Source organism: Camelus dromedarius, chromosome 5, assembly GCF_036321535.1.
Source record: "Camelus dromedarius isolate mCamDro1 chromosome 5, mCamDro1.pat, whole genome shotgun sequence".
NCBI lineage: Eukaryota > Metazoa > Chordata > Mammalia > Artiodactyla > Camelidae > Camelus > Camelus dromedarius.
Window position 1 is genome coordinate 15,077,849 of NC_087440.1, and position 21,578 is coordinate 15,099,426.

Here is a 21,578-nt window from a genome sequence, read left to right on the forward strand (position 1 = left end):
TCAGGAACATACCTGTGGAACATTCTTTATAATAGGCACTGGATGAATTACGGGTGAAACATCAGATTTAGAAGCAGCAATTGGTTCAGCTGGGGCTGATACATTCAGCAGTCCCATTCTCTCATCTTGACTGTTTACCAGCTCTATATTTTCGTTGACTTCTACAGGAGGTGGCATCTGGGCAGCAGGTTTAGAAGGAACTGATTCTTCCAGTGAGGGGTAAGTAAAATCCACTAAAACCCCCAAAAGAATAATAATATTTTTGAAAGAACAGCCAATCCCATAAATAGTACTTAACATCTCATGCATGCTATATGTGATAGTTAAACGTAAACAAAGAGGTGACAACCAACACAGTTGTAAAGAATGAAACATTAATTTCCAGGCTGTGGGCATCTTGTATTTTTTATGCCTGAAAACAAACTACTTTCTAATAGAACAAACGCACACACAACCAAGAACATTACCCTGAGAACATAAATAATTTAAAGTTTATTTTACCGAAGCAATTTTAAACAAAAAATTTCACATACATACATGAGATAGACACCTCTTCATTCTTGCCTCGTGGGGGTGGAGTGACTTTGGCATTTGTTGTGTACTGCGGATAACAAAGAAGCCAGTTTTCATAGCCTCCTTCTAAAACCAAAGGCTCATTGCGCAGGACAGTTTTACTTTCCCACTATAAAATAAGGAAACAATGTGTTTAATGTGGCAGCAGTCTCTTGACAGATAAACACACAACAAACCTGGATTTTAAAACTGCTCTTAGATTCATCTTGTAAATGATGAAAAAAATGAGAGCTGAATTCAAAATTCAGCACTAAATGAAATAAATGGATAGATCAAGTTTTTAAAACCACACAAATAATCTATGATTTTAGAAGAAAAGTAAGAAAATAAGTAAACATACAACAAAAATAACCTATAATCTCATCAGATACTACTTTAACATTTTAGAGTTTATTATTACAGTTTTCTATGTAGATACACTTTAAATTTCATTTTTATAAAATAAAGAAACTTATGATGCTGCTTTTCTCTTGTATGAACATTAATAAAGAGCTATATCATCCTTTGTAATGACCAGATAATACTCTATTTTATATACACACATATACACACCCCAAAAGTAAACCAATCATCTGTTTGGTTATTGTTATTTTCTGATTTAATTATAAACAATGCTGAGATAAACACTAAAGACCCTTATACATGTACACATCCAATGAACTCCCATTAGGGAAAATCCCCAGAAGTGGAGTTGCTGAGCCAAGGGTCATGAACATTTTAAGGCTTTTAACATATACTGCTAATCTTTGAAATGATCTTATAAAATTTGTCTGTATATTTCTGTAAAACAACTTCCGAGGAATAGAACTATTGGTTTAAAAGTTTGGTAGACGCCACCAAATTGCCCTTCAAAAGGACAATACTGATTTACACACTTACTGAGAGTGTATGAGAATGTCCATTATAAGTCTTTATAATTTTTACCAAACTGGTGGACATAAAATGGGTTGTTTCAATTAGCACTTATTAGTGAAGCTGAACATCTTTTTAATATGTTTATTAACCCTTTATAGTCCATGACTTAACTAATCTCATCTTTTGCCCATTTTTCTATAGTTAGCTATTTTGTTAGTTAATAGGGAATGTACTTTGGATATTAAGGAAAATAGGTCTTTGTCATATTTGTTACAAGTATTTTTCCTAACTGACTTTTACTTAATTTGTGGTGCTTTAAACATAGTCAAATATATTAGCCTCTTGGTATAGGATCAAGATAATAAAACCACCTATCAATGTTTTTTCCTAGCAGTTCATTGTTTCAATCAACATATTTATATCTTTTACCCATTTGGAATCCAACATGGTCTAAGAAATGAGGTAGGGATTCCTGTTCTTTTACTTACTGGCTAGCCAGCTGTCCCCAGACCAGTCATTTCAATCCATCTCTTCCTTACTGATCTGTTAGGTCAGCTTTATCATACATTAAAATTTCATGTATCTTAGTTTGAACTTTATAAAACTGCCAATTTTTTAGGTCAAAACTAGTTGGCCAACTGACCTTCCTACTAGTAGAATGAGTTTATTCTTACATGTTCACCAGCATTCAGTGCTATCACTGTTTAATAATTTAACAAATTAAACTATTATTTTTATCTTTGTTAATTTTATCATGAAAGTGGCACTTACTATTTCAATCTGCATGTCTCTGATTACTAGTCAAATTGACATTTTTATGTTGTCACTTGCATAGCCTCTTCTGTTCATGTCTATCTGTGTCCACTATTTCACTATTTTATCTTAAGTAATTTTCTTATTTATTTGCAAAAGCTCTTCAGATTTTAGGTGTTCTAAATCACTGCCATGTTTGTTGCAAATATTTCTGTTTGTCTTCCAACATCAAATATTATGGTATTTTTTTGTACATCTAAGTTTTTAATTTATATAGTAAATCTATCAGTCTTTTTTTCCTTAGTGACTTCTTCCTTTGCCTTTATGCTTCATAACAAAAAATAATTCTTTTTTTCAGACAATTTGTTTGTCAGAATTATGTTCCTGAAAATTCTAATATTCTACTATATAAAGATCAGTTTATTGTTATTTGATGATTCAAAACTAGTCTTTTAAATCTGAATTTTCAAAAATCTACAACCAAAACATGGCAGAGCCTCCTGTCCTTAAGATAATCAACTAGTCAACACACCTTTCTAACAACCAGAGAAGGCTTGCAATTACAGTAAGCTAACAAGGAAACTTGCTAACCTTGAAAAGTGCATCTTTCAGACTCCGTAGAGTTGTTCCAAGTTGTAAATCTTTTGCAGAACTAAACCAGTCAAGAAGTACCACATAATCCACATTCCCTCTCTTCTTCCATGTGTCTTTAGAATCATCTGGGAGGTTTGCTTCAATCCAACTAGCAGTGACTCTGAAATGTATTAACATTTGTATTGGGGCAAAATAGACAAAAGGTCCTAATATACTAACATAAGATGCTGAGCTTTGTTCTACAGTCTTTATCACACCATAGCAAACTTTAAGACAGTTTCCTTTCTAAGGTCAGACTCTGTTAAGATATTAAATAACCTAAAATGTTTTAACAATTTCACTACTGCATAATATCGGAACATATTTTAGTAATTATCATAGACTAAAGAAACAGACACAGTTGACTTTTTATTTTATTTTTTTTAAAAAGGGCCAAAACTAAAAATAGAGGAAGTCATACCTCTCAGCCAAATATAAACAGTTGGGGATGGGGGTCACCTAGGTAACATCATTTATATTTCAGTTCTCTTATACCTACTCAGATAATTAAGTTAACCAAATACCAAAATGCTTATTTAACAAACACGTACAGCATTTACTATGTGCTGGGTCCTATTCTAAATCCTTTATTCTCATCGACTCTCACTGAATCCTCACTATATTCCTATAAAATAGGCATGATTATCCCCATGTTATAGATGGGGAAACTGAAGCACAAACAGCTGAAGTGACCTATCCAAGGTCATAGCTGCCAAGTTGAGCCAGGCAGTCTGGCTCGTGTCCATGCTCTTAGCTGCTCTGCTGTGCTGCCTTCTGTACCATCACCTGTGAACACCACCAACTACACGTTAAAGCAGGCTGCTTACCTCCTCCTGCACTCACACAAAAGCTAAAGTTCTCACCTAAAGGCCTTATAATGAGCCTACTGCACAGCTCCTCCCTCAAATCCTATTATCTCAACTTCCTCAGCACTACATACTAACTCACTCTCCCTTACTCCACTCCACCCCTGGCTTTCTTGTAATTCCTGGTTGATGCAGGTATGCTCCGGCCTAAGTGCCTCTTCTGTTCCCTCTGTCTGGAACCCTCTTCCCTCAGACAACTGCATCACTCATTTCCTTTATCTCAGGATTGGCTCAGGAATAACTTCTCCATGAAACCTTCATGGACTAAAATTTTAATACTCACCTCAACATACACTTGACACACCCATCTCCATAGCACTTATCAACAGCAGACATACATTTTAAGGTTTATTGTCTGTATCATCTATCCCACCTCCCTTTTAAAATACAAGCTCTATGAAGCAAAGATTTTTGTCTGTTCAGTGATCAGACCTTGCACTTAGAACCACAATAACCCAGCCCACAGTAAGTGCTCAGTATCTGCTCAACGATGGAATGAATAATACAGATTTGCAACTCCAGGTAAGGAACTCCATATTATTCCCAGCAAAGTATCTCGGCATTTCAATTCTTAACTGATGATACTGCTAAGCTGGACAGGACTGGTAAAACTTATATTCTAAGTAAAACAAAATGGTTTAAACTATTTAAGGGGGAAAAAATCCTGTTCCTATATAATAATGCTGGTTACTGTATCTTCTAGGAAATAAAGAAAAAAATATATAAAATACTGTTTCATAATAATTCTCACCTGAGATACAGAGACTAGATGCTTGGTCAGTGAAGAATGAGAAAATTTAAAACATGATATTCTTAAGGACTGTTTCTGACTCTAAGGGTATATTTGCCTAAATGCACTCTGTCTAAAAACTCAAGATTAGTATTCTACAGAATACTAGTTTTGGAAACAACAGTATCGGTTAGTATTCCCCAAACTTCATGTATCACCTTCATAAGTGGCTGCATCTCTGTTCTATCTTGTCTATTATGTAATGTTTAATTATTTGGTTGAAAGTGACCTTTTGCTTAAATTTATTTTAACAGGAAAATGTACCTTCCCATATACATGGAAAAACAGCATCATATCCAATAAAGAATAATCCTAAAAGTAAATTAGATCAGTAAATTATTCTATGTTCTCACAATAGATCACTATATAGCACTGAGACTAAATCAATTACAACTACACACAATAATATACATGACACCCACAAATATAAGGTTGAGTACAAGAAGCCAGACATAAAAGACTTTAGATGTATGAATCCACTTACATAAAGCACAAAAACAAGTCTATTCTGTTGGTTGTTGCCTTGGGTGGGTAGAGACATAGGTACCCACTGACAGGTGGCATTAAGAGGGGCTTCTGGAGTGATAGTAATGTTCTATTTCTTGGACCAAATGCTAGCTAAATGGATGAATTCAGTTTTTGAAAATTCACTGGGATAAATACGATAAAGGTGGTTTTGTATGCATACTTTATTGTATTAAAATTTTAAAACAGACAATGAAAAACTAGTAATACAGTATTCAACATCAGTTAGCTATACATACTGTTGCCTACAGAGAGCTCTAAGGCCTGTTCTCAAGTAAGAAAGGGAGATTAGCCAATACTAAAAAGGAATTCTGGCACCAAACAAGACTTCTTTTAACTAATTCAGAAGGACTGAAATAGAAATTAAAAGGTAGTAATTTTCTTGGTATGCAATTCCTTGGTAATATTCATTGGTATAGAATTCAACCTAAATTCATCTTAAGTTTCACAGTAGTCAAAAAGTACTTGTGTACTCAACAGATATTAGTATGGGGAATTTCAAAATAGAAAACAATTAGGTAGTTCACAATTTCAGTCAATTTGGTGTATATGATTCACAAGCTCATAAATAAAAAATAACAGGAGAAATTAGTCAACAAACAGCTGGGGAAAGAGGACACACAAAGGCAGTTTCATTTTTCTTCTAATAAGAGTCCAAATGCCACAGATAGGAAAAAAACAGCCAAACTGGAATGTTCTTTATACTACCTTTCAGGAAGGGTAAAGTGTACCACTACAGAGCAAAGAATGAAAAGATCAATGGGAAAAGAAAAGGCTACTTAATCACATTTAGCCTGGATGCCAAGGAGTAACATTTACTACTGTCCACAGCTTACTATTTTATCTAAATATACAATGACCCACCCTGGACTGATGGCTTCTTCAGGAACACTGAGAGAATTTGAAATATGGGAATCCTGATAATCCTGCATTCTTCGAGCATCCATTATAATCAAGCTGATGTCTTTATCCATCATCATTGTATATAGCTCCTTTGCTGTGACTGTTCCTTGGAATCCAGAGAGACAATGTAAGTGACAAGAAACACCCAGTTCCATGTGCTATATATCACTATACACAGGACAAGCATAGCTCTTCCTAGAAGAGTCATATATTTGCTATTCCATCATACTATTTATTGCCTCTTAAACTAACATTAAATAGAATTTTATGTTTTTGTCATTTATCGAAAAACTAGTTCAATGCTTCATTTTTAAAGACTTAAATACCAAAACTTGCTGGTGAAATTACAACATCTGGTGTTGGCTCTGTTGCTGTATAAAATTAATGTGTCTCATGAAAATATTCTTATTCTACTTTAAAAATTAAGCCATTTGAGAAATGTCAACTAGAAGAAACATCTACGATACAAAAATTCTTGAAAGGTTCTAAATTCTTTTTTAAAAGTATTATGGGGTCTTATGGGGGCTATTTGGAAAACCTGTAGGTTTCCTAGAGTAATAAGCCAAAAGCTTGTTATTTGTGTTCTACACCACGGTTTGGCAAACTATGGCCAACTGGTTTCCCTGGAACACACTACACTCATTTGTTTATGCATTGTTTATGGCTTCTTTGATGCTACAACCTCAAGGACCACAGGGCACCCCAGACCTAAAATATTTACTATCTAGCCCTTTAGTATTTAACCAAAATAAATATTGCCTATGTTGCCATTTTTGTCTTCCAGTTTCTCCCACCTGAAGTGAAACATTAAGAAACACTACAGAGAAGCTTAAATATGTAAAGAACTGTTTCAGCCGCGAGCTGTGAGAAAAGCAGTCACACCATCTCCTACCCTAAAATACCTAGCTGCTAATAATAACCATCTTCCCTTTCTAACTATCAAGACCATTTTGACAACAGAACTAAATTGGAGAACAAGCCACCAAGAAGGGTAACATCTACGCGGGCTGAGATACAAAGGAACACATGGATAATAACTAACCTTATATTCTCCTTACTAAAAAAAAAGTGTATATTAGGAGAAAGAGGGAAAAAGGAGGAAGGAAGAGGAAGAGAAAGAATTAAAATATTAAAAAAAAAAACAAAAAAAAAAACCACCGTGGAAGGGGGGAGAATCCTGTAACTAACTGCTGAGGAGGGACCTGCTTTGGGGAGGAGGGGAAGGCCCAGGGATTGGGGCAGGGGGTGCTCATTCCCTCTGGCAATTTGCCGTGGACATGTCTCAAGTGCACAAGCTGCTCCCCCTGTTCCCCTGTCCCCCGTCACCCCACGGGGGGCTGCCCAAGGGGAGATGGGCATGTGTCCTTCCCTCTATCTTCTCCCTAACTTTCACAGTCCCCTCATGCCTGCTCCTATCCTGCCAGGTCTACCACCCACCCCACCCCTCTTTTTTGGCTCCCTGCCTGTCTAGATTGCCTGGTGATCCATTTTGTTTCCTTTTGTGTTTCTTTTTCTGTTTCAAGTGTCATTCTTTGCAGGTTTCTGAAGCCAGAAGATCTCTGGTCTGCTCCCAAGGGCTCCAGTATAAATTCCCCTTCCCTTCCCCCGGGGAAATGAACTACCTTGTTTTGGGGCATTTTTTGTTTTGTTTTCCTTTGCCTTTTCCCCCCTTTTATTTGGAGGGAATGGAAGGAAATGGGAACAGAGAAGTGGGAGGTGGATTTTTTTTTTTTTTTTTGCTCATTTCCAGGGGGTGGGATGTTTTTTAAAAAATATGTGTCATGAATAAAGTTGTTTTGGGAGGGAAAAAAACAACTAACCCTAGAATGAACTGATAACAGCTTTCAGGAAGGTAACTTACTACACTCAGTTTACTTTTTAAGTTGTTGTATGGTAATATTTTAAGTAGAAAATTAATTTTAGTGTTAACATACAATTAATATTTAAGTTAAACCTTTTCTGAGAAAGGAACACTTAAGTCTTGTTTAGGTCACATATTTGTTACTGGAGCATCAATACTACCTATAGATAACATACAAATTACTGATTTAGATTTTTTTATTTTTTTGAGGGGAGTAAAAAGCTTTTAAATAATTAATTCTACCACCTAGAACCATAAGTACTAACAGCTAATACAATATTTACTGTGTTCGAGGAGTTACACATACACAAACCTAATCAACCATCACAACAACCCTGTGAAATAGGTATGATTATTATCCCCACCTCACAGATGGGGAAATTAAAGTAGAGAGATGAAGTCACAAGCTCAAGAGGAAGATGGAAACTCAGAGGAGGAGCCTGTATTCAACCCAGGCAGTCTGACTTCTGAGAGTCCGTGCTCTCAATCACTATGCTAAAATACACCTTGAAAAGAAAACAATGACAAATACCAACTGTGGTTTCCATGTTTTCAGTTATACATCACCATTAATATTCCCCATGATATGTAAGTACAGAATATAAAACATTTTCAGTATAATTGCACAGGCTAGGAAAAATGATAACGCTTACATGTAGGTCAGACATAGTGTTAAGAATCTCATTATGTAAAATCTGAAGCTTATTCTGATTAAAAGATCTCAGTAATAACTTTAAAGAACTCCGTCTTTCTGCACACACTTACCTTTCTCTGTGGTCTCACTTTTTTCACTCTTTTCACCATTTATCTATTTCATAGAAAAAAAGTTTCAACTTTAACAGACACAAAAATTTTTATAGAAACAAAAAGCTCAACTTTAATACTTCATTAAAACTGAAAGCTTAAGAAATGAAATGTGCAGAGTACTGGCATTTCATAAAAACATAGTGGCATTATCGGGCTACTCTGGTCACAGCTAAAATAACTAGCAGCATGTTGGAAATATGTATCATTTCCTCAGAATTTTCTTCAGTTAAAGGCCAAATATAATTTAAAAGCATAGACTGTTACAGAAATTTAGTATTTAATTTAATGAGAGAGTACTTCTTACAATAAAATAAAAATTCTGGCCATTCTCTTCAGTGCCCTCCATTACAGAATTAAAGGAAAATAAAGTAATACCAAGTTTTATAAGACTGCATTTTCTAACCAAGACAGGATGGGATAATTCTCTAAGGCACTAACTCATTTTGTAGATGGGAAAACCAAGGACCCACTTGTACCTGTTGATTAATTTCAGCATCACTAAAAGAAAGAAAATAAATGTATACTATGTGCCTCCTAATATATTACAATGTGAAGTGCACAGTATCACCTGTGAAGCATTCTTGCCAAAAAATAAAAACTGAACCTGAATCTAATTAAGCTTTTAGGCTGAACTCCCAGCCTACAGGAAATACACGAGACAGAAAAACAGGTTAAGTGACACAACGAGAAAGCAATCAGATAAATTCAGAATGTGATTCATCTTACAGAACTGATGCTGTATTAAAAAGTCAAATGCAGGAGATGAAAAATGAGAGGGAGACTCAAGCAGAGGATGCTATCGAGACTTAAAAGACACTGCAACCAAAAGACACTAAGTGGACCTTTTTGGATCCTGATTCAAACAAATCAACTCTAAAAAATCATGATGAGATAAGTGCGTAAATTTGAATATAGATTGGGCTTTAGATTTGACATGGGATCAGAACTCAGATATACTGAATCACAGCCCAAATGCTCTTTCCATTGTTCTGATCAAGTCTATAGTGACTGCTAAAAACTAATGAATACACACAACATATTTCTGTAGAAGCTCCTAGAAAAACATGGGGTCAACTGAAGCTAGAATAATTAATTCAATTTCTAATAAAAACACATTAAATTTTATCCTTGTTGCCTAGAAGAATGCAGTGTTACCTCACCCCTTCTTAAGCAAATCATCTGACATAAAGAACCCGTCTTTTTATCTTGTAGAGTAAATCTGAAATACCTTTTGAGTTTTGTCTTTGGAATCCAACACATTTTCCAAAGAACTTTTAGCTGATGTGCCACCATCCTCTCTTCCTGCTTCCTGCCTTCTCTGTTTCTGCAGCTGTTCCTTCTCTTGTCTGTCCTTTTCTTCAAGTTTTTTCCGAACTTCAGCTTCTTCATATCTAGTTGAAAAAAGAAGACAAGATGTCTTTTATTAGCATGATTGTGGAAAGTAAAGGACTTCCAGTTCCATAAAATTAATACCCTGCCTCGGAGTATTTTATGACTGCATCTTTCTCCCTCCAATTGAAATTCAACTCTGCCAGTGTTCTGTTATAAACCACAACTTGTAAATTTGCCCTCTGTAGATTTATTTCAAATTGCTCAAAAATCTTGAAAAGAAACTCTATGCTCTCAAGTTGAAGTTGTTTCATGAATGTTCTTTTTGTTCTTTCCCTCCCACTAATGTCAACTCTTTCAAGATTCAAATATGCTGCAATTTCCTTTTCAAAGGATTTACAATCCTAAAATCCTGAAATTAACTATAAAGCCTAACTTACTTATAAAGTGGCTCAAAATATAAAAAAGTACAGACAGTAAATAAATAAAGCCCCAAAGACAGAAGAGTAAAGAACATGTTTACTGCTAGCCATAGTATGATTAGGGAAAAACTGGGCAAAGAGGAAGCCAGTTGATAATGGGTAACCCAAAGATTAGGAGAAATTCTATTCTACTTAGTTGATTAACTGACTAATGGAGAAAAAGAATAGTGATTCTGAATGACATCATCCACCTCAACATACACCAGCCCTAAGATTAGTAATTTCTGGAAAGGACCAAGGGAGTAAATTTGTTGAAAAAGATATTTTCTAAGTCAAGACTATGATGTATCCAGGTATCCCCGCTTTTTCAAAAGCTTGCTTTACGCCATTTTGCTTTTACAAAAGACCTGCACAGTACCCATTTTCACTAACTGAAAGAAACTGAAGGGGATTTTCACCAAGGGAAAAAAAAAAGTGAAAGATGAAAATAATGTTTAGTGGTCGTTTTGCAGCTAGCTGTTACAGAAGCAGCGCACACCCGCAGCAGCAAGAGCAGCACCGCCAAGCTCCTTCCCTGGGAACCACCCCAGCATCTCAGCATCAAACCACCATCGCTTTGAACTGAGTCTGTCAACATCTGTGCTTTATCTCAATTGATTTTGTATATCCATTATCCAGATGTGCCCTAAGGTAATTGCTTCTTTGCCTTTCGCCATTTTGGCTTAGGGAAAGTTTCACAGGAACACTTTACTTTCAGACAGCAGGGGAGACCTGTATAACTACAGTAGTTAATTAAGTAGAAAAACCATTAAGAAAAAGTACTAAAGTAAGAATAGTTCCCTTTTTATTTTGTTATTTAAAGAATGACTAATGACTAAAAATTGAAACATACTGTTTTTAATTTCTAATCATTTTATAAGCCTGGTAAGCCAATCATGGCAAATACCAGAATTAGATTTTTTTAAACATATGTAACTTCTGCAACCAGATGGACCAAAACAGTAAACACTTCATTCCCGTAAGTCCAATGTCCAGTAGCACATTACAACATGAAGCAGGTGAGAATATTATGCTGAAGAATCATATCAGAAACTTAGAAAAACTGGACATGAGTTGTAATGTAATACATCAATGCTTATCTTAAAAAATGTATCAGTCTAAACATTTTGAAAATTTCGGTAGAGAATGTTAATGGTAACACATGAATATAATATACATGACATAGCAAAAGATTTTAATTTTTGCATTCCAGTTAACTTAAGACTTTTTTCTAGGAATTGGGATTTATATACATGGTCAGATATAAATGGACAAATTCTAAATGTTATTTTTACCTTCTAAATTTACATTCTTTTAAAGATTTCATTATAGTGTCTGTACCTGAGTTTAAGGCTTTCAGAGAGTCTTTCGGCTTCTTCAATAGCTTTTTTGATGTTTGCAGGTCCAAGTATTGAATGAAAGTAGTCCTAAAATTATAGGAAAGCCATCCCGTATTGTTAGTACTAGCCACTGTACAGAGCACTAATGCTAAAAACATGAAGTCACGGTGCTTATGTAAAAGAAAGCTTAGATAATGACATTATTATGCATGAATGAAGTATTTTTTTTTTTAAATTTTAACCTACATAAACACACAACTTATTCTCCAATTGTTTTAAAAATATTTTTCCATACCACTAGTTTGGTTTAAAAAAAAATCCAGTAGGTAATAATTTTACTTATTTGTAAGGCAACTTGAAGAAGTATAAATACAATTCTTATTGCTTACGAATAAATGCCAAAAAGCAAAGATTTCAGGAGTAAAATACATTTCCCTATTGTAAATATGTTACTGAGTTTTTTCTTTTAGTCTCAGAAGCAGTAAAGCAAATTCTCTTATCGATCTACAGTATAGGATTTGTTTTGTTTTACTGTCTTAAACTGAGATAGTTTTCCTTCCACCTGTATTTTACAATACCTACTTACCTCCCAACTGTAGTCAAATCACTTTAGACATAAAACAACTTACACTTGGGGAAGCCCTAAGTAACCAAAAATCAAATGACAGAAAGTAAATCATCATTCCTCTAATATTAATGAGGTTTTTTTGTCAATAATTATTTCTCTGTGCACAGCTGGAGTAAGTATAATTTTTTCCAATTTTCAATAGTATTGACAATTGGCAGAATTAAAAAAAAATAGTGTCCATTCTTATACAACTAAAAACATTTGCTTCTTAGGTGTGCCAAGTAGAAAGTTCCTACTCCTAAACATACAAATTCAAGTAATTCTCATGATTTCCCAAACAAAAAGGTTTATCAATAATATTTAGGATTAATTATCAAGATTGCCAGAGATTTTAAAATATTCTAATTTTATCTAGACTTTGCTATATTAATATTTTAAATACATTTGTTTTCCTCCCTTTTCAGGTAACCTTGGGAAAACTGTTCATAAATGGATCTTTGAATGAGTAAACAATAAATGTAATGTGTTCTCTACTAGTGAGCTTGCTAAATTAACAAGTTTCACCAGAATTTTAAATATTTCCTAGTGTAAAACAAGGGCAAGATGTAAGTTTGTGAAAAAGGCTGGTCACGTTACATTGTCTCTACCCGATTTAAAGGATAAAACCCAGAAAATATCTAGTTACTAAATTTAACACTTTACATATTTGAAGTGCACTGGAGAGGATGAGCTAAATAAAATAAAACAGAAAAAAAACCAGATCTAAGACAGAAGTAGATGTGGTACCCTGGACAGAGCAAAAAGAAACAGTCCCTTTACTGAAAACCAGGAACTGAACTATCTGCAACATATGAAGTAACAGCCTGGGTTACCTGAGCCTTTGCAGGGAGCTTCCTAACCCGAACAATGCTTGACACTTTCAACTAGATACTCATTTTGGAAAAGCAAGATACTCTGGAAAGGGAAAAATTTCTCATAGATTAAAATTTACTCCCAACCTTCTCAAAGTAAAAAAAAAAAAAAAAAAAAAAGTAGCTACAAAACCATTTCCAATCTTGTCAAAGAAAAAAAGTAATCACTAACTTAGAAAAACAAAGCAAAAATTAAATAAGTACATTAAAAACTGGCCCTACTACAATAGACAAAGTATCAAACACCAAAACTACCAAAGTTATCCAAATCTGCAAATCTTTCAAAAATATTTTACTTAATACTGTACACTTCCTTTTAAGCAGTGTAAGCAGTATCTTTAAAAAATGTTTTTATTATTATTTTTTAAACTAATCTTTTGGCGGGGGTAATTAGGTTTACTCATCTGTTTATTTAATGCAGGTACTGGGGCTTGAACCCAGGACCTCGTGCATGCTAGGTATGCACTCTACCACTGAGCTATATCTTCTCCTCAGCAACATCTTTTTTAACAGATACTCTAAAAACTATTAAAGACTGTGCAAGATAGGCTTCTGGCTCTATCTGCAGATAAGTATGTCCAAGAATGTCCCAACAGCAGGACCAATCCAGCCATCTGTAGGCAGGAAGATGAACCTCCAAATGCAAGGGGCCATCTCTCCAAAGCCAGATCTAGAACTCTGTAAAGATTATTAGCATAATTTTGCTGGTGAGAAGAAAAATAGTCACCATTAAATAAAAATTAAAGTTATCCCTTAAACAACAACTAAAAGAAATTGTATCAGTCCCACTACTGTGGACAAAAAAAAAAAAAAAGATTTTTTGAAAAATAAGAAAACTTTTTTATTTTTATAAGTCAATTTAAATGAGGCAAGCCAATTCTACCACCAGTGAGTGAAATGAAAATCTCAATATTAATTTAAGAATGGTCTGTCTACCAGGTAGAAATCTACAGGCAGTCTTTTGCTACTCTTCTCTAGTAGTGAGATCATTCCTACTTACGTAGGTGGAACCACCAACACAATATTCTTCCCAGTTCTTTAACCTAATCTCTGTCTTTTTCTTTTGTCTGTTTCTGGTATAATCGAAATGAAACCATTTTCTCTAGGAACACTTATCCTAGTCATCAGTTCTCTTTATCCATTTACATCTCCCCTGCCCTTCCTCCCTCCTCACACTTCAGCAAATTGGAAGAAAGGCTCAAAGGATTAAAAGCAAAAATAAATAATAGATAAAAATGGAAGTGATCAATATTTATTTTGCAAACTGAGATCTTTAATATGGCTACAATGTCAATTAAATATAAAAAGCTGTCACATAAAAACAAGTGACTAAATCTTGACTTAAACTAAATATTTAGCTTGCTTTTTCTATCTGCAGAAGATTTTGAACTTGGTAATACATAATTTCTGAATTTCAATGTCAGTTAAAACTTTTAGAGATCAATAACTCTACTGTGCAAAAATAACTTGGCAAATAAAAAACGTAGAAATAAAAGGTACCTGCTGTTGCTTGAAATCAGGCCTTTTTTTGATAAGATTATAAACAGTCACATATTTCATATATAGCACATAGGCCCTTTCCTCATCACGGTCTAATCTGCTTTCTTCCGCTGTCTTGAAGATCTTCAGGGCACTCTGTACGTAACTTAAAATTAGAGAAAAAACAATTAAAACACTTGACATCTGGAAGGGAAAAAGCCATGTAAAAGTCCACAGAGAATCTTGATAAAATACATTTCATAATTTAGGTTGCACTATTTCAGAACTGATAAAAAGTTAGATGTAAGTTTAAATGGAACATGAAAATTTCCCTTATGCTACAAATAAATACTTATTTTCATAATAGTTATGTATATGTCACCAAACTGTTCAAAATGCATTCCAAGTCCAGTGTTTAAAGATTTACTACAATAGATAATCCTGGAGCGAGTGGTCCTAGGGCATCCATATAATAGTCATACTCTATAATTAAAGAATATAGCGGCATATTACTCTATTTGTATTCAAGTAAGGGAGCTAAAATATTTATTATTTTAATGCTAAAACAAAACTTTTCAATTTTTCTCACTCCTTTCTAACCATGATGTAGAATTCTCTCCATCTAAAACCCAAGAAACTTGGAACAGGAAAGGGGACATGAGTTCAATCTTTTTACTTGGTTGGGTTTTTTTACACAATGGCTGAACTATACTCTGATTCACAGGTCCTGGAAGGAAAAAGATTTAAAGTCTAAAAAAGATTTATCTAACTCTACTTCAGTAAAATAACTTGATTCTACAGCATTCATTCTAAGGACATTTTTCTGGTTTAATAGAAAGCAAATTAGTAACAGGCATTTCTGCAAGAGGTATTCATCATTTAGGACTAAAGTTTAGGCAACCAAGTTGTAGTGCCAATGCTTATACACAATATGCCTTATCGACAACTTACACAAAACACTGCTTCTTGTTTTTTATATTTTTCAAACTGTGCTCCAAGATTGAGACGTGGATTAATGACAAAGTTGGTCAGGCCAAGGAACCAGAACACCACACTACGGAACCAGGGCCAAAATGGTCTTTACGATCAAAGACAGTCCTAAACAAGGACACTTCAGTCAGTGTGTATGCCCTGCCAGGCATGGCCTACAACTCTTAGGACAGAAGTAAATCAAACCAAAGCTATCAAGGAGATTCTCTAAAAGAGTTTAGTAGCAGTGGGTGCAACAGTCCTTGAGTTTTTCCAAATTTCTTTCACTCTGATGCATGTACATCTTAAGGGCCCATATGCAGTGGATCCAGCTGAGATGGTTGCAGTGTCACTGAGTCCAGTGAACCAGCAAAACATCCTAAAAGAATTCTAGCATTCTCTAGAACAATGCTATGACATAGCAAGAACATGAATTGTGGCGGTACATTTAGAGAGTCCTTCCAACATACCACTTTCTGTGGGATCAGGGTAGTCCTAAAGCTAAACTAGACACTGCTAGAACAGGTTTATCTGTCTTAAGATTAGATGAAGCTGTCTGAGAAAGCTTCAAGGTGGTTTTATCTTTTCAATTATCTCCTATTTGAATATCATTCAGTGTGAGTAAAACAGACCTGCTTTCTCTGTCACTCCATCAACATTACCAACTTAGCTCAAGAAATAGGCAAATCCCTCTTATTCTTCCTGCCCTCTGCCCCTCAACCATTGCCCGCCAAGATCTCTTTTTAAAAAGCCCATTTTATTCTTAGTAATATGTAGGAATAACAGTTCATTCTGGGATTTTCTTTCCTGACCTTTAAAGTTCTTACTATTCTCTTGTCTTTATCCTTGATGTTTTATTTTCTTCCTATCTTCTGTTTACTTCCTCTGGAAAACGACTCATAAAGATGTCCCTGTGCAATCATTGGTTTCTTAAGATGCCCCTTAACAGGTTCATTTGGGATCATACATACTTTTTAGAGCCTCACATTTATCTCCAGTCACAGAACACTTGTTTGCCCCCTGACTTCTAAAATCTGCTTGCCCCACCATGGGGTAGATGGCTGGCTAGACCCACCTTTCTTCCTGAAACTCTCACTTCAACTCTGTAATTATATATTTACTTATTTATCTCCAAATCTTCTCCTTTATTGGTCAAAATAAATTCAGAGGAAAAGCTCCCCTGATGCCTCCTGTCCCTTAACAGAGATGAAACTATCAACAAGTTAAAAATTTTAGAGATAATATAGCATTTTTAACAAAATAACTTCCAGTAAGTATCAAAACACAGCTGGACATCTCCAGCTCTACAATATTTTATCTCTGGACAAATTTTGCAATTGTTATCAAACAGATATTATCTTTAGCCTCTACCTCAACACACAGTCTACCCCAGCATAAATAGATGATATACCCTCAAAAATAAAAATACATAAAATAAATCATTAGGTTAAAAGTTCATGTCAAATATTGGCACAAATTAATACTTCGCTGATAGTGCATAAAATATACATATATTTATCCTTTTTTATTCAAAGAAAGACTAGGCTAGAACCACATCTTATATGTGAAATACACAAGGATAAAAACAATCCTTAATAAAAAAGTACTTTTATATTGTTTTATGAAAAGACATTAACTGTGACTCAATGAGTTTTGTAGAATCATCTTAGTCCTTACTTCTTAAACTTACGATCTGATATTTATTCCAGAGAACAGACAGCATGAGTATTAGCAGAATATATACGTATTCTGCCAAGACAAAATTTAGAACTTCTCTATAGAGGCCTTACTTCATTCATTTGATGACGCCGTTTTTTAAATCTGACTACTCATCTAACTCATTTAATAAAATGAAAATAACTAAAAATTAACTGCTACCCCCTGCTTTTCGAAAGTTCATTTTACACCACTTTGCTTTTACAAAAGGCCTACACTACTACCACACTGAAAGAAATCCGAAGAGGATTTTGCTTTTACTAAAAAAGGTCACTGCTTCCCCACTTTATGCCACTTTGACTTACAAAAGGCTTCAGAGGAACGCTCTATACTTTTGAATAGCAGGGGATACCTGTAGTATACGACTCAGACTAGCAAAGGATACATACTTCTTAGTACTTATTTTCTCTGGTTTAACTTCTGTCTTCTTATTGAGGTCTTTTAGTGAAGAACTGAGGTAGAGTTCTTTAGGAACTGAAGCCACGGCAGGCATGATGAATAATATTTACTTTTCCACTTTCACAATGGATGGTGTACTTCATTAAAAGTATTTTTTCTGAAACAAAATGAACACAAATAATTCTACCAGTTTTCCTCATTAACAATAAAACAAGTGAGCAGTTAAAAAAATAAAACTCCTAAATTGTATCCTTTGCTAACAAAGTTAATTTTAAATCATCTATTTTGGGAGTTCAGGATAACAGAAGATCAATAAACAATTTACTTTCCTCCCAAATTTTCATCAACTAAATGAATTACTGTTTGCATCATTTTCCCTTAAGTATTAGGAACCTCTCCTGTCAAAGGAACTAACAATAAGAGTTTTTATATTTTCCTTCTGTTAAATCTGCATTAATGTATAGATCAAATGGAAGGAAGTTTCATTTAGAAATATTTCTCATTCTCATTAAAGACATCAGTTTATAAAAGGAAACAAGTTGGGGAAGGTGGGGGAGGCCACTTTATATGAAGCTGGGGAAGTATGAATGTTTCCGGCAGAATACACCCAAGTACTTTGGTTTACCCTGAAAGGTCTTTGATGTTCCATGACATTCTTTGTTTCCCCGTCTGTTCTGGTAAATTCTCACTAGGAAGATGGAGGAGGTAGTAAACAAAATAAAGGCAAGAAGAAGAAAGGTTAGGTATGTGCCAATTAAGTTGTGTGTATGTGTACATGTGCAGTGATACATCGAAACAGGGCAGATCAGGGGAGCACACCAAATGGGGAGTCCTGGTAAGATCATAAATGTCACTAGATGAAAACTTGAGGCACCCAAGTAAATTTATACAAGCTCTTCAGGTGTGAAGGACTAATTACAATTTGAATAAATAACTTCATTAATACATTTAAGAGATTACTACTTTTTAGTTTGGAAGTTAGGGGTGAAACAAGAAAACACAAAATGCAAATGTTTTAAAATATTGATTTAAAACACAGATTTGTAATATTGAAAGATATTATAACCTGATATATATAACTCTGTTGAGTGCAGCTTCCATATAGTGGTGTGAGTAGAAGCATGAGCATTAAGGAATAAAAAAATGGAAGTAGACTGTAGATAATTTTTTTTAATTGGCAATAACAAAGAGAATGATGGAACAGGGTGGTGCTCCAAGAACACGATTTCCATTGAAATATAAGAAGCAAGAGTTGAGGGATAAATTTTTGTTTAAAGGAAAGCACAGTAAGGCCAAGAAACTAACTTTTCAGAAAGGTGCTTAAGGAAACTTGAGGCCTTAGTGATGCCACAAGAAACACCAAGGTGGCAGAGGGTGGGGGACATTGGAGCTTGGACTATTAAGGAGGGCTAGAAGATAGAAAGATAACAGTAACAAGAATTATCCCTGACTTTTTTGCCCCCAGCTAGCTCAGCTAGATCTTAAGCTTACTCAACCACAAAAGCCAACATTTGCTCCCGTGAAATAGGCTAGCTTTTGAAATTAATTCCCACAAAAACCGAAAGATTTTTTTTATTGGCAACACTGAGTGTACTAAGAAAAGGATTAAAGCCAGAGTTAGGCAGGGTAACCTGGTACCAGTCTGATAGTAGTATCTGTTTTTCCAATTCTATCCTTTTTCTGGGTCATAAGTTATAGTGGTCTAACCACAGAATATATGTTCAAAAAGTCAAGTAGAGTCTGTTTCGTTGATTCATGGGAATTAGGTTTCTTGGCTGGGAAAAGAAAGCTATTGATTTGAACCTTCTAAATAAAATGAAGGTCTAGAATATGTTCTCAGTCAAGTCTGTTTCTCATGATTACCTTTAAAGCTAGGATCTTTCAAAGACAAAAAATATAAAAACTATATATTGCTACCTAGGCAGCAACTTAAAATAGCAAATAATTAGGAATTCAAAATTCAATTCAATTCAAACATTCACAGATATCCTGCTGTATAGAAGACACTGTGCTTCCAGGAACTCAAAGATGAGATGAGATCCATTTCCTCACAAAGTTTAAAAAACCAATGTGAAAGAGAAAGTTGTATGCAATGTTAATACAATGTATATTCATAAGTATGACACCAAACTATACAAGGTTACAAATAATGTACAATAAGAAAAATTAAGAAGGAAGATCAAATATGGTCAGAGGGGTTTTGAGAGGCATCATGAAAGAGACAGCATTTATGTGAGTTTTGGTGTCAGAAAGCTTTTGACAGAGATGAGGAATAGTATGAGAAAAAGTCAAAAAAGAAAAGATCATCTTTAAGAACTAGCCAGTATAGAGAACGAACAAGGATTTGCTAGGCAGCAAAGCCTGAAAAAATACTCTAGGAACAGATAATAGAAGGCCCTGAATGTCACATTAAAGGATTTATTTTGTTTTCTAAAGGTAACAGAGCCATAGCACGGTTCAAAGAATAGAGTTACATGATCCAAATTTATAGTACAAGATTAGGCTTTAAAACACTGGAGATAAGGAAGACATTAGGTACCTATTATAACGATCCTCAGGAAAGACGATGAAGGTCAGAAGTAGGGCAGTAAAATGGAATGGAGGCGGCAGATACAAGAGACACTGTAAAGGTAGAATGACAGGACTTGGCAACTGATCAGACACACCGAGGGAAAGTACAGGGATAAGATGATGATGATGTAAAAGTTTTAAATGATGGTTTCTAGGAGAAAGCTGTACTTTTTAAAAGTTACCATTTTCTTTCTTTACCTGATTTTTGAGAACAGCTCAAATAAGTAACAATTTTCTTTGATAATGTCATCAAAGGACCACAGTTGCTTCCATTTTCACTCATTAAATTGTAAGTTATGCTGTCAAATAAGATGCCTGATGTTAAAAATACTTTCAGCATTGCCTTCATTGCTATTTCAGCCTCTACAAATCACACATATTTCTGCAGTCAAAGCACAAGGTAAAGGGTATTTTTCCCTAGTCAAATGAAAAAACAAAGAAGGATACATATCCAACTTAACTATACGTAAACTTTAATGTATTAAATTTTTGGTAAGTTATTCTGCTTGCATTTGCCATTAAAGAAATTTCAAAGGAGACCAGCATAAAATAAATTAAGGCCAGAATGACTGAATGGATTTACAATATCCTTATTTGGCTGCAACAGCAAAAAAACAAGGAAAAGAGCAGCAGCAAACTGCTGCTGTTAGAACAAACCCACTGATGCTTATATAAGAATGTTCAATAACCACAGAATTCAAATAATTTTAAAACTGACTGTTTAGATCTAGAACCAAATGTAACATACAACCTACTAAAACCATGTTATGCTTCCAAAAGAGCTGTAAGTACAAAAAAATAAAATAACTAAGTATATGTAAGAAAAGTTAAAGTTCTTCTAAAACAAAAAATAAATTCTTAAGATATATAACCCTAATAAAGATTAAGAACTCCAGCTTCAGTCAAATGGCAATGGTCCAAAAGTGAAATCCAGGCAGTACTGAAAATCAGTTACCAACAGAGAGAAAATGGAAGGCATATATATCCCTCTCTCTCTTTTTGACACCCTTCTGATCCTTCCAAAGAGAGGAGTGGCGATTAGATAACTTGAACCACAGAATGAAGAGTAAAAAGTAAAAAAGTGAAGACTGAGGTTTGTGGTCATTCAGATTGGTCCTGATATCTTAACTAGGGCTTCGTACCAGCCACTGCGAAGGTCGTAGGCAACAGTGAAAAGAAAGCAAAGTTTGTCTCTGTTGGCCATCCATCATCTCATTTCACCCCATCTCTGGCCTTCAGACAGCAACAGTATTCATTACATCTTCTGTC

At 34.6% G+C, this 21,578-nt stretch overlaps 1 protein-coding gene across 6 annotated transcripts in view; it reads right to left on the minus strand.

Moving 5' to 3' along the window:
• The window catches only part of USP8 (ubiquitin specific peptidase 8), a 43,226-nt gene that overhangs the window by 15,263 nt on the left and 6,385 nt on the right, over positions 1 to 21,578 (minus strand). For 2 of the 6 annotated variants that reach the window (XM_031453071.2, XM_064485607.1), the window contains 10 exons: positions 18,364 to 18,426; positions 17,729 to 17,895; positions 14,676 to 14,820; positions 11,698 to 11,783; positions 9,795 to 9,957; positions 8,525 to 8,567; positions 5,860 to 6,004; positions 2,773 to 2,935; positions 538 to 682; positions 13 to 233 (listed from right to left, as the gene is read on the minus strand). In XM_031453071.2, coding sequence (XP_031308931.1) covers positions 13 to 233; positions 538 to 682; positions 2,773 to 2,935; positions 5,860 to 6,004; positions 8,525 to 8,567; positions 9,795 to 9,957; positions 11,698 to 11,783; positions 14,676 to 14,820; positions 17,729 to 17,832 — 1,215 coding nt within the window. In that variant the 5' untranslated portion in view covers positions 17,833 to 17,895; positions 18,364 to 18,426. Of the gene's footprint in view, positions 1 to 12; positions 234 to 537; positions 683 to 2,772; positions 2,936 to 5,859; positions 6,005 to 8,524; positions 8,568 to 9,794; positions 9,958 to 11,697; positions 11,784 to 14,675; positions 14,821 to 17,728; positions 17,896 to 18,363; positions 18,427 to 20,507; positions 20,609 to 21,578 lie in introns of all 6 variants that reach the window. The other 4 variants (XM_031453074.2, XM_031453075.2, XM_031453072.2 and 1 more) reach the window with 3 other exon arrangements.